At 39.1% G+C, this 17,547-nt stretch overlaps 1 protein-coding gene across 1 annotated transcript in view; it reads right to left on the bottom strand.

Annotated features, from left to right (window-relative positions):
* The window catches only part of BBS9 (Bardet-Biedl syndrome 9), a 373,430-nt gene that overhangs the window by 190,359 nt on the left and 165,524 nt on the right, over nt 1–17,547 (bottom strand). The window contains exons 14-16 of the mRNA XM_019668469.1: nt 17,014–17,118; nt 14,862–14,876; nt 12,773–12,945 (exon numbers count right to left, since the gene is read on the bottom strand). Coding sequence (XP_019524014.1) covers nt 12,773–12,945; nt 14,862–14,876; nt 17,014–17,118 — 293 coding nt within the window. The remainder of the gene's footprint in view (nt 1–12,772; nt 12,946–14,861; nt 14,877–17,013; nt 17,119–17,547) is intronic.

The raw sequence follows: 17,547 nt of genomic DNA, 5'->3' as shown, positions 1-17,547 counted from the left end.
CAAATAATTTGACCCCAAAAAAGTTTGTACTACTAATAGTTTGTACGTATCTTGGTTGAAACATTTGTTGCATGCCCATTTCATTTAGCATAATTGAAATAGCTACAAATTATCATAATCCATATTTTTATATTATTGTCAAAAAGTGCAAGGCAAAAATAAAATCTTAAACAGGAACAGAGGCATGAAATCAGCCTTCTCGGTAATACCATATTTCTAAAATCATCATAGTTTTACATTATGTATAGTTATATTCAATTACTGAATTATCTTTAAACCAACACTTTAGCCCTAATTTAAGGCTACCAGCTAAAATGAGCAATAAATATAAAATTTATATTAGAAAGACTCTATATGACTATATCTAATAATTTCTCTACCTCTCCAAATTTTTAATCTTTAGCTTTTTTGTTACTAAACATTCAAATTACAATTAACAATTTGCAATAAATTATGTGCATGAAGGCAAAATTTGCTCTATTGAAGTTCATGTCATTTTATACATTAAGAATACTACTTTCACATGAATTACATTTTTCTCAATACATTTAACTTTACATATCACTGCTAAGTGACATTTTGAAAGGCTTCCATAGTTGTTCAATTGTCAAATTTTTTCATTATGTATACAGGCATGTTGAAATAAATAACAGATCAATAAATAATAATGAAGAGTTTTATGTCAGAATTACGAGGTCTGGCAATTAAGTTCGCGAACTTGTTGCAACAATGTTGCTAACCTTTTTTTGATATCAGAGGGATTATTCATTATGAATTTGTACCAACTGGACAAACAGTTAACCAAGTTTGCTATTTGGAAGTGCTGAAAAGGCTGCNCTGAAGAACAAAAGGACAGCAACTTGTCTGTTCCCCTTCCCCCAATTCCCCAGCGCTGTTCCCATCCCCCAATTCCCCAATAAAAATCTTTAAAGAAAAAGGCAAATTAGGCACAGCAAATTTCAGAGACATGCCAAAGGTCGCAAAACAAATTAAATGTCAGAGCTAGAATTCACGCTCTCTATGCTTCTTCCCGCCTGTCAAAATCCTACCTATTCTTCAGGACCGGGCTTCAATCTCACCGACCCCAAGAAAACTTTCTTTCTCTACCATCTCTAACAGCCTACCATAGGCCAGCATAAAGTGTAAAATTAAGCACTTTACATTCGCTCTGTTGTTTAAATATCAATAGCCCTATGGGGGAAATATTGTTATGCTCAGTCACAGAAGAGCTTAAGTAATCTGCAAGTTCATCTAGCCAGTTGGTGACGGAGCAGGGACTAGAACTCGGGCCATTAATCCAAAATTTAGCCGTTAATCTTAACTGCCTCACAATACTGCATCTCTCTGAATTTATAGATTTAGTATGCCTGCAGTTCACTACATATTTAGCCACACACAACCATGTATTCTTACTTAACTTTCCAGATGATTATATTCCGTCTCTTCAAGGAGATTATATACTTTTTGAGATCTGGAACTACATCCCCTATTCCATTTAATTCACCATTTATTGAGCATCTATTACGTGCAATTTCATAAAGAAAGAAATGCTGGGAGCACCAAGATGAACTCAGTCTTTTTGCTTAAGGAGCCTAAGGTCTAGCTAGGGTACCACGGCATGTGGACATGTGAAATATTTATTTATATTCCCCATGGCACCTTGACAAATTCTATAAATATAAGACACCTTTAAATTGGCTATCAGGACCTCAGTTTGTCATCCTCAGCCAGGATTCAAGAAGATATCTCCTCTCATTCCAGCCTCTTTTTCAATTATAGAGGGATAAAATGGACTGGGTGCACCTGCCGTGGTGCGTGACAAACACCCCGGTCTTCTCTGCAGCCATGTCATTCCCCTTGGGGCCCCCCCAGCACGCCCCTCACCCAGGCTCATTCTGGACGCTGGCTTCTGCCCATGGTGCTGCTCAGATGCTTTCCTCACTCCTCCCCATCAAGGATACTAGGACCAAGGTCAGACATAACAGCGTTTACCTTTCTCTGTAAATGTCACTGAAGGCTTATTGCTTTAGGAGAAAAAGAGAAAGAGCACAACTATGGTGGGGGAGGGAGCGGAAAGGGAGAAGGGAGAATGATGATGACGAAATACGGGATCGGAATGCTCTAGAGCAGACCCAGGTCCTACACAAGCTAAGCTCAGAGGCAGGATTCTAAAGCCAGGCTGGTATTTATTCGCTCTTTCACTCAGTTATACAACTCAGTGCGCGATGCTGGAGATAAAATCACGAATAAAGCAATGCCCTCAAGGATCTCACTGTAGACGTGCAAAGGTGGATGACGGGGGAAGAGCAACGCTGCTTCCGCCCCCACTGCTTCAGGGATACCCCAGTAAGGTACCAACGGCCACGAAAATGCCAGGGCTTCCCGGCAAGTGCTAATTACCATGGTAAAGTGCGGGAAGGCCGACTACACAGCAGAATTAGACAACAGGAAGGGAGCTGCAAAGCACACAGCACGATAAGAGCTGTAGAGTAGTTCTGAATCTTCTCAGAGTGTGCTGGTTTGCGAGGCAGGGAACTGCCTCACTCCACTGTCGGTGTTTAAGGCTCCGCGCTCCTTGGTGTTTGGTGATTTCTTGGGAGTCGTACAACTCGAAGGGGAAGAAAGACAGGTCATCTACTGAGGTACAGTGTGTCGGCCCGTCCATCTGTCCTAGGGCAGGTATTTGGTGCCAGATCATTGCTGCCCCCAGTCCCAGCCATCTGTCCCTCCTGGGCGGACGTTTGATTTCTGGCTCAGGGCCAGCTCTTGGACCTTGTCTTTCTGTGTGTCTGTCCATCTGGAGACAGGTGTTGGCCCAGCCCGGAGCCCACCTCCAGGCCCAGGCAATGTCCTGCGCCTCCTGGGGAGGCCGCTGAGCTGGGCTAGGCCAGCTACCCTTCCTTTTGCAGCACTAGCTTCACATCCCGCTGCAGCAGGCCCTGCTGGAGGTGGCAGGTGTAGGTGACGAAGTGGCACACTGCAGTGATCCAGGCCCCAATGGATGGTGAGATGTGATGGTAGATATTGGAGTGACAGAGCCAGATATGACAGTGGCAGGTGTGGGCACATATCTGACTGTGGGCACAAAGCNAGAGAACATAAACTTTTCGCCAACAGTTCATGGCTCTTGCATCACGACAATGCACCAGCTCACACGGCACTGTCTGTGAGGGAGTTTTTAGCCAGTAAACGAATAACTGTATTGGAACACCCTCCCTACTCACCTGATCTGGCCCCCAGTGACCTCTTTCTTTACCCCAAGATAAAGGAAATATTGAAAGGAAGACATTTTGATGACATGCAGGACATCAAGGGTAACACGACGACAGCTCTGATGGCCATTCCATAGAAAAAGAGTTCCAAAGTTGCTTTGAAGGGTGGACTAGGTGCTGGAGTCAGTGCATAGCTACGCAAAGGGAGTACTTCGAAGGTGGCCGCAGTGATATTCTGCAATGAGGTATGGAGCACTTTTTCTAGGGTGAGTTCGCGAACTTAATTGTCCAACCTCGTAAGTTTTTAAAACTCATTCGTTTCAATAATTTTACAGAGAATGAAACTGAAACCAAAGCAAATTAGACTCTCTAATTATACATCTAGAAAAGCAGTCTGACAACTTTAGTATTCTCTCCTTTTATTCTAGGATTCTATTTTTGACTGCATAAAAGACAACACATAGAAACCTATATCTTAGTACATTGCTTCAGAGAAATGGGAAACTTAAAATGCTCTCCTCTATTTGGTGGATTCACGCATTAATTCCTTTATTTCTTCACAGTGGACTCAGTGAGCAGCTAAAATATAGCAAAAGTAGAAGCAGTAAAGTTTGGGGACACAATCCCAAAATCGGATCCCTAGAATTAGCAATATATTTTTGTTAATCCCAGCTGGCGTTGTGTGGCTTACTCTACATCCAAGCTGGGAGCATAATTTTCAGCATTACTTATTCACTAGGATAGTGGGAGATCACCAACAATGGCAAGCAGATTGATATATGAGGTCAATGAAACACTTTTTCAGAGCACGTGGAGCATATTTGTCATTCTCCTCAACGTAATTTATTATCCATCAAATTTTACAGAGCTCATTTTTCGCTCATAACCAACAGATGTTAAATTCACTTCTCCTGGAATCCTAGATGCAAATTATAACTGGTGGCGCTTCAGAAAAGTCTCTGGGTATTATTTCCTGACATTCCGTTGAGATTTTAGAGGCATGTGTATTTGTACTTTACAATGATGAAATATTTTGACTCAAAATATTCTGGTAGCGTGATCTAAGCTACTGCTCAAACCACAATGATCAATATCACCGTAAAAATATCACAAAGCAGTATTTTTTTTCCAACTTCGTATATTGCATATAGCCCCAAATTATGGAAATACACCTACTAATATGTTTCCTCTACAATATATGTCATAGCTTCAACGAATGGATGCAGTCTGGAAAGAACAAGGAAACCGAAACCTATCTCCATTTCCTTCCTTTTTAATGATTAGAATAATGGGAGGGGGCATAAATGTTTCATCTTATGATAATTCTGTATATGCACAAAAAGATGTTATCTTCTCTATATTTTGAACCAATGTCTAAGCTAATTGTTCCAACAAAATTGGGCTTGTCAATGTTCTTCTAAAACGATACTGCTCAAACTGTGGCTCTATTTCACTCGGACCAGGTACTGACTGAACTTGTGGTTAAAAAAAAAATTAATCATGGTCAACAATGCTAGCCTTGTTACTGAGTCTACATATTTGAAGATTATTACTAAATCTCCAAGAGCTAAAGAAACTGGTGGTGTATATATGTTTTCAGAAACTGAAACAAATGGATTGTAAGTACTAATAAACCCAAGAAGGTAGGTACGTTATAACTCAGTTCTCAATTCAGCTAGGTTGGTTAATGACAATATCACACATTAGGGCAACCGTCTGCAGTTGCTAAGATCTGGTAGAACCCCGCCAGAATTTCTTTTCTCTCCAGGAACTGTAAACTTGCTCCACAGGACATTTGGAAAACATTACTTTGAAAAATGATGACACTCATACTCATACTTAATGAAATGATTATGGCTATTTTTTAAATAATGGCAGCTTGAAAAGTTTTGCCATTGGGGGGAAAAAAAGAATATGAAATCCTTTAGAAACCAGTTTAAGGAAACCATATCTTCTAAAAGAAAAATCACAATGCCGGCATTTTATACTACTTCCCATCAAATTAAAACCCAAGCACTTCAAAATACGATCTCTAAGTATTTAGACATGGGTTTATCAGAGGCACATTTCTATCGAGATTTACATTTTCTTGAGAAACTTGAAATGTAAACTGGCTACCAGTTACTCTCCAGGCTAGGCTTGTATCTAGGAGCCTGCAGCCAGAGACACACAGAGCTATGTGTGAGTATATGCACGTGTGTACCTGTAATAGGAAAGAACGGCATGTACTTAAAAACTTTCCAAGTCGCGGTCAACTCAGTGAATGGAGCCTAATTGGTCCTAACTTTGTCCACCATCCGCGGTATTTTCTCTGTGTGGTTGGCAAACTGTCTTTATGTCTGGCTTATTCCACTCTCTGAGTGTTATGCTGAGAGAAAAGAAAAATTGGGTCATTTATAATATTCAAGTATTGGCCTCCTCCTGCATCAGACTGACTCGGTGCTGTAGTTTTTTAGCAAATACCATCACCTCTCCTTCAAATATTTCCCTTTCTAGCCTCCTGGAGGAAACGGATAGTCGCAACTACTACGGTGCAATTAATTACAAAATTATTTAACACTTAGAGGGAAAATTCACATCAAAACCACTCCTGACAGAACAGCTTTTCCAGGAAGAGAATTCTTATTACACCTGGCACACCCAAGAGCCCAGTATCACTGTCAAGGGGAAAGCCAAAATGTGCTTTAAAAAAACGAGAGAGAGAGAGAGAGGGAGAGAGGGAAAAGAACATATATATCAGAGCAGAGTAACTACATATATATGTATTACACATCTATATAATGCCTTTAGAACTCTTTCCAGGGGCCTGCTAGAGTCATTTCACATTGAAAACAAGGAACCCCAAAGCAGTAGCAACGTCTGGTAGCCAGAACTTCCTTGAGCCCTTCCTGTTATGTCTGGCTACGTACTGTGCTCCATCTGCACTCGTGTTTTACACTGCCCATGTCATGTAACTCTAATGCAGAAATAATGGACTAAGTCTTCTGGGACAACATAAAACCTCGTTTGCTTCTCTCTTTCCACATGTAAAAGCAGGGCAGCTTATCTGCAACACAGCCTGAACAGATCAGGCCAATAAAACAGACCAGTCTTTGAAATTCAAAGCCTTGTGTGTAAAGTAAGAGCTAACTGGCAGCATATTATTTTCTTGCCTACTAGATGAAGCTGAATATTTCAATTCTACTCCCTAAAGCTTAATTATAATTTTAAAATATATCATAAGAGATTATTAAAACCAGCTTTAGCTTTGTATTCAAATACTAAAATTTCCATATATTGTGGGGGTTGTTTTTTTTTCCTCAAGGTTTGGGCTGAATTCACAGTAAGGGAATAAATTTCTTTCAATAATAACCTTTACTCATTTTCTTTTAAACTTAAAACAAATCACTTAAATAATAATATGGTATTTTGCAAAATCTTACCAGCTATATGCAATCTTACAAAGTAACATGTAAATATTCATTATTAATAATAGGTTATTTTTAATAATTCATATTCTAATATGACAAGCATACTTTGTTATTAAGTTAAATACATTCTTCTGTTAAAATAGTTCTCATATAAGTATACTTTCACTTCCCAGATACTATGAGGTCTAACAATTAAGTTCTCAAACTCATCCTAGAAAAAGTGCTACATACCTCATTGCTGAATATCACTATGGTCACCTTCAAAGTACTCCCCTTGGGAAGCTATGCCCTGACACCAGCACTTAGCCCACCCTTCAAAGCAATTTTGGAACTCTTTTTCTTCAATGGCCAGCAGAACTGTCATTGTATTACCCTTGNCCCTCACAGGGCCCAGCCTTAATGGTGCTCAGCAGCTGCGGGTGGCACTTGTGGTTGAGAATGGCTGGTGTGGATGCGATGACCAGTGCCCTCAAGGCTGTCACCTGCACCTGCAGCCTGTCCATCCGGTATCATGCCCCCTTCAGAGGCTCTTCTGATGCCCCTATTTCATGTGGGCTTCTGGCTCCATCCTGAGGGCTTCCTCCCACAGGCTGGCCGTCAGCAAGTCCTCCAGCTCCTGTCCCAGCAGCCCCCACACCTCAAACAGCTGCTCACGGTCCCATCCTTCAGCTTCAGCTCCTTCCGGGCTGTGTGAACTCCTCCTCCAAGAGCTCGGAGTCCAGCCCTCCTTGCAAATCTCCACGGAAACCTTGCAGGAATGCCTGTCCACAGCATTAGAGAAGCGCACCCTCCCGGGTTCACGACATTGAACAAGATCCTTCAGCACTCCCAGATTCTGAGACGCTGAAAGCGAAAAGACGCACCGCCTTCATGTGCCTCTTCCCTTTGATGAATATGTACCTTTCAATAAAATGCTGAAAACAGTGCCTGATGCATAGAAGCACTCAATAAGTGTCACCTAGTGTCATCACTGTCACCCTATTTCCCCAAGGATACTTTAAACTAAAGGACAGGGATTCCATCATAAACTTCATTAGACCCACTTAGAACCTAACCAGTATGGTCACTTTCAAGTAGCAGGTATGAATAGAACTGGCTTTACTAAAATGTTTTCCTTAATGTAGAACTAGCTGTTATTTTAGAAAGAGCTATACAATTTTACATAAATATTACGGCGCTTATATTTCAAAGGAAATTTAATTTATTCGGGTTCTACGAGGAATTTAAATAGGCTTTCACGTGCAGGTAGAAATGCCTGGGCTGTGGCCTAAATAGACATAAAGAATAAAATTTCTCGTACACAAAAAGAAGTAAAACTACAGAGAGGAAGTTATTCCATTCAACTAGCATTGCTGAATACGAAAGTGTCACAATTTACACATCTTAAAAGAGATGCACATAAATATCTGGAATTATTGACACATTTGAAAGAACTATACCATTTGACCCAAGATGTAAAAAAGTATACATTTCAAGGTAAGTGAAGGAAGAGAAGGAGCAAGCCAATGGCGCGAGGGGAGAACATTCCAAGCCAAGGAATCTGTGAGTGCAAAGGCCCTGGGGCAGAAATGTGCTCTTAGGAATATTGAGGAGGCTAGTAAGGCTGAAGACAAGTGAGCAGTTTTTATGTTGCACTCTAACAAGATACTACATTAATGTCTGTTAAATCACCATTCTGCAAAAAAAAATCTGGAAACAGGCATGTCCAGGTAAGTGTGTCCACCAAAAGTTAGTGTGTGAATTGATCAAAATTTACCACTGGGGGGAACATGGACAGGGTTCTCAGCAGAATATCAAGAGTCACCCCAAGCACAGCTGGCCAGGGACTGAGTTGTTGATGGCAAAAGACACATCCAGTTAGCACCTATCCTACTATCTCCTAGGAAGTGCTGGGCTGAGTCCCCATTCACAGCTTACACCGGGCATGGGCGTTACATTAAGGAAGGCAGATGTCGTGGGCTCGCCAAGAAAGGCAGCTGTGCCCAGAACTCTTCCCCTGGGAGGTGGAGGTCTTGGCTCTGCTGACTCCAGCTGGACCTCCTTCCCGGCTCCTGGCAAACCACAAAGACCCTAATGTGACAAAATAAAATGTGGGCACGTCTAAACATTTCCCTTTTCCTTTTATCAAGATGTGAATGATCTGAACAGAGGCCTATGAACTCTCTGAGAGACCCATCTCAATCCCCCAGAGCAGGCAAACAAAGACTTCCACTCGCTAAAGAAAAAGTGACAGAGAAAAGCCATGTGCAGGAGGTTCAAAGGAAAGGGACAAATGAGAGAAATGAAATGCAGTTCCCTTTATGAAAGAGCCATAACGCAAGACTATTATTAGTTGATCATCTCAAGAAGTTTCGAGGTAACACTGCACCCATTCATTCATTCAAAAAATACTGTTAAGTGTTAAGTGCTAGGGAGACAATGGGGAGTAACACATACTGGCCCACGTCATCCACCCTCGTGAGAAGGGCAGAAAATAAATAGTAACTGACAAATAAATAGTGACGAGTTATGAAAGGAATATGATGTAGAACAAAAGAGTGCTGTGATTAAAAAAAGAATGAGTGCTCTTTCTTGAGGTAACTGTGGTCAGAGAAAGCCATACTGAGAAGGTGGTAGTACAAAAAGTAACAATGATGACAGTAATACTAGCAGCGAAAATTTAACTAGCACTTACCATGTCCCAGAAAATTGCTACATGCTCTTTAGGGATTATCTCATTTGATTCTTACACGTTATAATTGTACTATTTTTATCCTCATTTGTAGATGAAAAACAGGCATAGTAATTTTTCCAAAGTCACTCAGACAAGTTGTAAGCCGGAGCTGGGATTTCAACTGTCAATCTGAGTCCAGAGCCCACGTTCCTAATCATTTCATCCATCAAACCTGGACCCTAAGAATGGGAAGTCCAGGTAGAGGGAATGGCAAGTTCAAAGACCTCAGGGCAGAAAAGGTCATAGGTACCAGGACTGGAGAGAAGTCAGACAGGTACCAGCATGAGGGAGAGACAGTCCTTAGATGAGGTTGGATGTTAGGCTGGGCCAGAACACATGAAGAAACCTATAAGGGTTGGTAAAAAGATGGATATTATTATAAACACAAAGGACTGTAAGCTGGAGAGGGCATGATATAATTTGTGATTGTTTCTTTGTTTTTATTACAAGAGCTGCCAAGTAGGAAACGAATTGGAAAGGGCAGGAGTAGTTAGGACATTACAACCACAGTCCAGGAGGCAGATGGGGGTAGCACAATAACCAATTAAGGGCATCCAGCTAGAAAAGAAATCCCATTTCTCAGGTCTTATCCTCGGAGCAAACAAACCTTAAAATCTTGTAAGTTTTTAAATCTGTGACTTCAGTATAAATAAATGATCCAATCTTCAATGTCTTCATCTATACAAAGGGGAAAGTAAAATATACCTCATAAGGTTGGTATGAAGGCCAAATATAATGTTGCATGGAAAAGACCTGTATAGGTCTTTGTAGAAATGCAATTTATCTTAGAAACATAAAATGTAGATCAAGCAAAATTGTATGTTCAAAAATACTGCTTGAGAAATTAAAACTATCTGACATAAAAAGCATGGAGTGAAACAAGTGAAAAATCTAAAGCTCAATGAAAAACCCAAATATAAATAAGATTCTAGACACCGAGCAGGTACTTGCTGCAGACTGAGTGTTTGTGTCCCCCCAGGGTTCATATGTTAAATCCTAACGCCCAAAGCGATGGTATTTGGAGGTGGGGCCTTGGGCGGGTGATCAGGTCATGAGGATGGCGCCCTGACAAATAAGATTAGCGCCCTCATAAAAGGCCCCAGAGAGTTCCCTTACTCCTTCTGCTGCATGAGGACACAGCAAAAAGACAGTCCTCTGTGAACAGGAAGCAGGCCCTCACTGGATACCAAATGCGCTAAAGACTTGGTCTTGGACTTCCCAGCCTCTAGAGCTGTGAGAAATAAATTCCTGTTGTATAAAAGCCACCTAGACCATGGTATTTTGTTATAGCCGCCCAAATGAACGAAGACAGTACCCTACGTGACCAAGTATAATGAATGAATGTCACCAANGAGCTGTTGTTCAGCATCTTAGCTGTGGAGGGCAGTGTCACTGGCCCTCATATGTGGGATCCAAACCAGGGCCCTCTGGCGTCCCAAGCCAGTTCTTAACCAACGTGCCACTCAGCCAGCCCGAGTGATAAATTCTTTAAATAACTAAATTTAAAATTTTTTATCAATAATTGTATCAATAATTCACTTTTAATTGTATAATTTCCTATATAATATTTTATTTCCTTAATTCACAAAACACACACACACACACACACACACACACACACACACAAAAGACCTTCTCATTCCTGAGACATCAGCCAGGTTCTCTGTCATTTCTTTGACTGTGTAACCAAGCAGCAGTAACTGAAATGTTTTCAGGTGCCGAAATTTCGACATTTAACGAATATTTATTGATCCCAGGGCCAGGCACCCTGTAGGTGCTACGAATTATAGAATAAATGCAACAGATAAAAGCCCCGGCCTTTATGGAGCTCACGCAAAGGAACACTTAGATTCCAAACACCATATTGATTCAAAGATTTACATCATTTTTTTTTCAAGTAGAGAGTGGGGCCAGTAAGGAAGTAGCGTCATGCCCCTTTTAATTTGTGTCATGAATGAAAGTGACTCTAGCTCAGCATGTTCCCTCAGTTCCTCCTGAGAAAGGCAATGCCCCTGGTGTGGGAAGTCCAGGGACTTCTAGGCAGCAAATAAGGAGGGAAACCACATCAAACTCATAATCAATTAGGATCCAATGTTTTCTATTTTAAATATTACAAATATGTAATTAGTATAGGCTCTCTCCCAAAACACAAGAGACCGTAGTTTTGTCCACGGAAGCAGAAATTTCTTAAACTATATCCTAGAGGATGGCAAAGGTTCTTAATCCTTAAAATACCTAAATATATTCCCCAAACTGTTAAAAGCATACCATCGTATAATATATTATTAGCATAGATAAGGAAAAACCCAAATAAGTTCAACTTATTTGATAATGACATGTACTTTTTAATTGGACTGTGTGCACTAAAATTTTCCCTTTATGTTCTCACTGTATTAAAATGAGTCTTTATAGCTTGAAGTTAATGCCTTTAGAATGTTGAAAGGGACTTAAATTAGATAGAATGGTCATGTCACTGACAAGTTACATCACATTATTTCTCTCTCTCTCTATCTTGCGTGTGCGCACATGCGTGCACATACACAAGTACACATCACAGTTTATAAACTATGTAAAATGCAAAACCCTATTGGTTCTTTAAAAAGTAGTCACTCTAGGAACTAATGCTTCCTTGAATAATGTTCAATATTATTTTGAAATTCCCCTTTGCAACTGGCTGCAGAGTCTACTGACAGGCAAATAAGTAGAGCCTGGTGAATTTTTTTCAACACATGGGACTTTCAAAACAACGACTGTCATTGTCCAGTTGGTTCACAAACAGAACTCTTGACTATTTCCAAACATCAAATCCGTCTTCAAAGGATGAAGATTTGACATCATCAAGATACTCAAGAAAATCTGAAACAGGCTCTGGAGGTACTTCCAAGGAAGAAATGTAAAAACATTCAAGCAACAAAGTCACTGTCAGACCTCATTTATTTGGACGTTGAGTCATTCAAGCATTTACTACCCGCCCATTGGCCAGATACTGGGGACTGTTTTACGTGGTAAACCCTCATTCAGATGCAGAACTTCTGGTGTGCTTGTTAAAAGAAGAAAAGAAAAAATCACTTTATAATCGCACCTCATTTGTGGCTTGCTAGTATTAGTTAGCCAAATGGCTGCCAATAAGCTCCAATGGTTTCAACACTGGGTTATGAGGGTCGAAGGTTAAGTCCCCATGTGGGAGAATTCCGTCAGCTCTGTTCCGAGGCCAGGCCACACGCTTAGCTCCAGGCAGCCACCCTGGAAACGTCTGCAACTGATCACAAATAGGGCGAGAGAGCAGGAACGGATTCACAAATTCCACCATCCACAGAAAAACAACTGGAGGCACACGGCCTAAGAGCCTGTACCCCTACACCTCTTACTTCCGATGCCGCTCTGTCGCTTTCATCTATTGAAAAACTATAAACAATGTGCGTTATCATCATACACACCTCAAAATGGTGATCAATCAGCTCAAAATATTCTTGAAGGGGCATAGATCCAGAAAAAGAACACGCAAAATCTTTGATTCCCTGTTTTTCAAAATATTCTTGAAGGCGGATAATAAGCTCGCTTGTTATGAGCCAGAGATCTTCAAATTGTTCACTCTGGATGCGGTATCGTTCTAAGACAGAAAACACAATTAAGACAAAATGTTTATTACTGGCTGAAACTACACGAATTGTCACGAACTCTGAAATGAATGCCAAAGCAAAAAGGACAACGCTTTCTTCTGTGGAGCATAGATCTGATTTCTATGGGCTTGATAAAAATATTTCTAGTGCTTTCTTGGGGTTTTCTGCCTTAACCACTTAACATTTTCAAATTTAATGCCAAGGTATGTGGTCACAGTGGCAAGCTGTAGTGCCATGGTCCTTGTTACTGTGTATCTGATACTAGGTTTCAGTACAATGAAAACACCCAAATGTGGGTTGTTCTAAGGAAAAGCTTTACTTAAAAGGTAAGAAAACAGCTATTGTAAAAAAAATACAACCTGGTATCATTGGTTTGTTTCAGAAAATAGATGTAAAATAAAATGTATCCTATAGAACATCCCAAATCCTGGACACTGTAAGCAACTTACATCCCTGTAATCATGATCAAAGTTTTCTATTTTCCTAGTAGTTCTTTTCTTTGAAGAGAGATTTTGCAATGACTCTTCCCTAAATATAAAGCTTGTTTCCCTCCATTCCCTGAAGCCTCAGCTCTGAGAGAGCCAAATTCCTGCCCATCTTCTACCTGGGTGACGATGATGATGACAACGATGATGGCAGTGGTGGCAATAACTACATCTACAACAAGAGCAACTGGTATTTGTTGAGCGCCAACAATGTACCAAGTACTGTGACGGCAACAACCTCTTTTTTATAAAAAGGCAAATCAGGGCCGGCTGAATGGCGCGTTGGTTAAGAGCTGGCTTGGGACGCCAGAGGGCCCCGGTTCGGATCCCACATATGAGGGCCAGTGACACTGCCCTCTACAGCTAAGATNGGCGAGAAACTTAGGTTGTCTAACTTTTTCACGCAGCCTTTTCAGCACTTCCAAATAGTAAACTTGGTTAACTGTTTGCCCAGTTGGTACAAATTCATAATGAATAATCCGTCTGGTATCAAAAGAGGTTAGCAACATCGTTGCAACAAGTTTGCAAGTTTAATTGTCAGACCTTATGCAACTCAGGTTGTTAGCATCACCAAAATTGTATGAGTAAATATTGCCATTATGTTTTAAGTGTTTTATTTATTTAATTATTACTAATTAGTTAACACTGTCTAATATTTATCTTTAAACAGCCAATAAGCTAAGATAAACCACCACATTTAGTCTGTGTCTAAAAGAAAAAATTATCAAAGTAGGAGATTCTTTTAGAGTGCCTGTCACGTCCCCTCATACTGCATAATTCAAAGATGAGTTCTTGAACCCTGCTCTCAAAGAGCTCCAAAACTACCTAAGGAACAAACTTAATGAAATCCAGATTATGATAAGTATTATAGTAGAGTCCTTCAGGACTTGAGGAAAACAAAATTCGTGACAATTAACACTAACCCTGGAAAATTCAAATTCTAAACAACGCAAAGAACAGGCCTAAGTACCAGTACTTAAGGCATTCTGATCAGAGATGGGGGTGGGGGCGCCTGTTGGGGCACACAGAAAGCAGACCCTTTAGAATGCAGTGACAAACACCTTTTTCTCCTTACTCCTTATTTTAGTAAAATAAGATAACAAATTATACAGGTAAATCACCAGTGAGTTACAGAAATAAATGTCAATGACACCTTTGATTTTTTTTTTCAAAAGTCACGGAGCTTCACTCTTTCTCATGACTCTGAAACAACTCATAATGAACGACAAATCTCCTTAAAGAGGAAACATCTACTAGACTGTCCATAGCCGGATCACAGAATGGAATCATCCTTAGAGAGGTTTCTATAGTTAAAATATCGGCCCATAAAAAAAGTTAATTCATGGCATACCACCAATTCAATTCATTGACCAAATTTCAGTCCTGAAATTCATTTTATTCTAAATTATCTTCTCACTTACCATCAGGATTTCGATCTATCCATCAGAGGAAATGCAAAAAGGGGTAGGGGAGAAAGAAAGCAACAAATTACCTGTGGCAAAATTACAACACAAACTTAATACATATCTGTTTAAAAAATATAAATTAAAATTTCCAAGATTCTCACTGATGATTTCATGGCTCTCCAATAAAAAAGAGTTAAGTCAATCCACTATTGAAGAGTAAAACATGAATAAATGAAATCGAACAAAATAGTCCCACTTCCATTCTCAGAAGTCCATGAGACTGTGTTATTCCAGTAAAAACGTGGCAAAAAGAGGTAGAGCAAACCAGACTCAGTATGTAAACAGTATCAAGAGCATTAAGTGAACTGTTGAACAAAAAGTTGAGTGAAAGGCCAAATACATAATAGTAATATTTCCAGTCAGTCTTACTTATATTATAATTTCAGTCAGTAGATACTATTGGGTTGTTGGAAAAGTCATGACATATTTTTCTGGTTTTCATTGCAAAAATGCGTCATGATTTTTCCAACAACCCAATACTATGGAGTAATGTTTTTTGGTCTTTTCTTTTGGCTTGTCTTGGTATATTTTTAGTTTTATAGACTTATTTTTACTGCAATTTCTAATTAACTTTCAACCGATTAATGTCTGTCCTCTTTGGGTTAGCAATAATTTATAATCTTTTACAATAAATTCTGTCTATAGAAAAGCATAACTGTTAAAAATGATACATGCAACAATAAGCTCACAAACTGATTTTACATTTTATAATGTGTCTGTAAGCTTTTGTCCATTTGCTATATAACCCATTTCTCTATTTTAAATTTTTTTTCAACCAGTGTCACTACTTTTCCGGGAAAACAAAAGAAATAACTAGTTGAATTAAGTCATCAACAGTCTCTACAACTACGTATTCAATGTATAACAAGGATAAAAAAGTATAATAATCCCTTTGATTATTGAGATGCTCATTTAATGATAAATAATCTAGAGATTTTAGCCAAATATTTCTTACTTTTATTTCACAATCCAAAATTAAAATAACATTGAAAATTTCAACATTCTTTTCAGAAACATCCCGCTGAAAATCCATCATTCCTTGATCCCTTATGGAAGTTTCATATTTCTTTCTGAAGCCAGCTTTCTCAAAACCACTTAAACATAAACTATTTATGTAACCCCTAATTTTGAAAATATAGTTAAATGGTTAAAATGGTTGTTCTGGCTAAAAATGGATTTTTTCAACAATTTAAAGTAAATAGCTTACAAAGCAGAAGAAATATATTTTGAAAATATGTATGAAAGTTATTAAATCATCTCAGAGCATAGTTGCTAATGTAGAAGCCAGAAAATTCACTTAGACAAAATAAAAACTACAGTTATTAAAAACATTGCTAAATAAGCAAAGTAGGCTTTCCCTTCTAGAGGGAAAAAACTAAGAAAACTATACAGAAATATTTAAAAAGCACAAACGCAACATTACTGAAATACCCTATTATCAGTTACATTACATTTAAACATTTTTTAAAATGCTGTAACTAATTATTCTTATTGTAACTGTCAAACTGTTACTATGAAAAATTCAATATACAGGAAAAAAAACTATAAAATTAGACCCAAATTTATAAATTGAATCTCAACTGGACTAAAGTTAGCCTTTTTTATCTAAAAAGAGTTTCTTGGAAAAAATACAGGTCAAATTTTAGTAGATCTGTTCCTAAATATTTTAACTTATAAGATGCCAAAAAGTTTTATTTAGTCACTAAAACAGTATCTAAAACTCTGAATACTGCCTTAAAGTTAGAGTAACCCATAATAGTCTTTTTCACTAATGCACACTAGGCTTTTCTTTTAGTTCAAATAGATGAAGTCTGCCTAGAAACCATTCTCCTAGCAGGAATAAAAATATATCCTATTTGCTATTAATTAAAAAGATAGAATCAAACATATGTGGAAATCAGCTAAATGGACTTATCACTAATTACTCACGACACATAAAAGTAATTTGGACATACAATTTTAGCTAACACTAGAAATTAATATTTTCTCATTTAATAATATTTTAAAATGTGTCTTCCCATCTTAACACTTGAACATTTAACTCATAACTCCAATAATATGAAAGGCGTGATGAGGCTTATAAGTTCCTGAAAAACTGTATGTTTACCTGTTGGTGTGGAATAGGAAACAACAGCATTTCCTTCCAATTCAGGTGGTGCATAACTTCCTCTCAGAAAAACAGAAAAGGCTACTGTTCTCGTCATCTCTGGTGCTATAAGCAACATAAAAGCAATACACGTTGCACAATTTGGACAATGATTATTAACAATGGCTAAAATTAGGCACACACTGCATGCCAGCTACTGTCCTAAGCACTTTATATGGATTAATCCACTTAATCCTCACAACAACCCTATAAGGTGGGTGCTATGATTGCCCCCAATTTTTTTTTTTTCCATGAGGAAACTGGCTACGGAGAGATTAAGGGACTTGCCCAAGGTCACATCGCTCATACAGAGCTGGGAGCGGACTCCAGAAAAATGGGCCTGGCATTCTACAACCTCTGCTTTTCTTTACTCAGATGAACAGGGAGCATGAGAAGAGAAAAAGGTACGCAAAGGGGCAAGAGGCTTTGGGAGTGGGGAACAGTGCTTCGTCATGCCTAGCACACAGACCGCAGGGGAAAAGCAAAGGGTGGGGG

The sequence above is a fragment of the Hipposideros armiger genome, unplaced genomic scaffold, assembly GCF_001890085.2.
Source record: "Hipposideros armiger isolate ML-2016 unplaced genomic scaffold, ASM189008v1 scaffold_526, whole genome shotgun sequence".
Lineage (NCBI taxonomy): Eukaryota > Metazoa > Chordata > Mammalia > Chiroptera > Hipposideridae > Hipposideros > Hipposideros armiger.
This window is presented reverse-complemented; position numbering and strand designations above follow the sequence as displayed.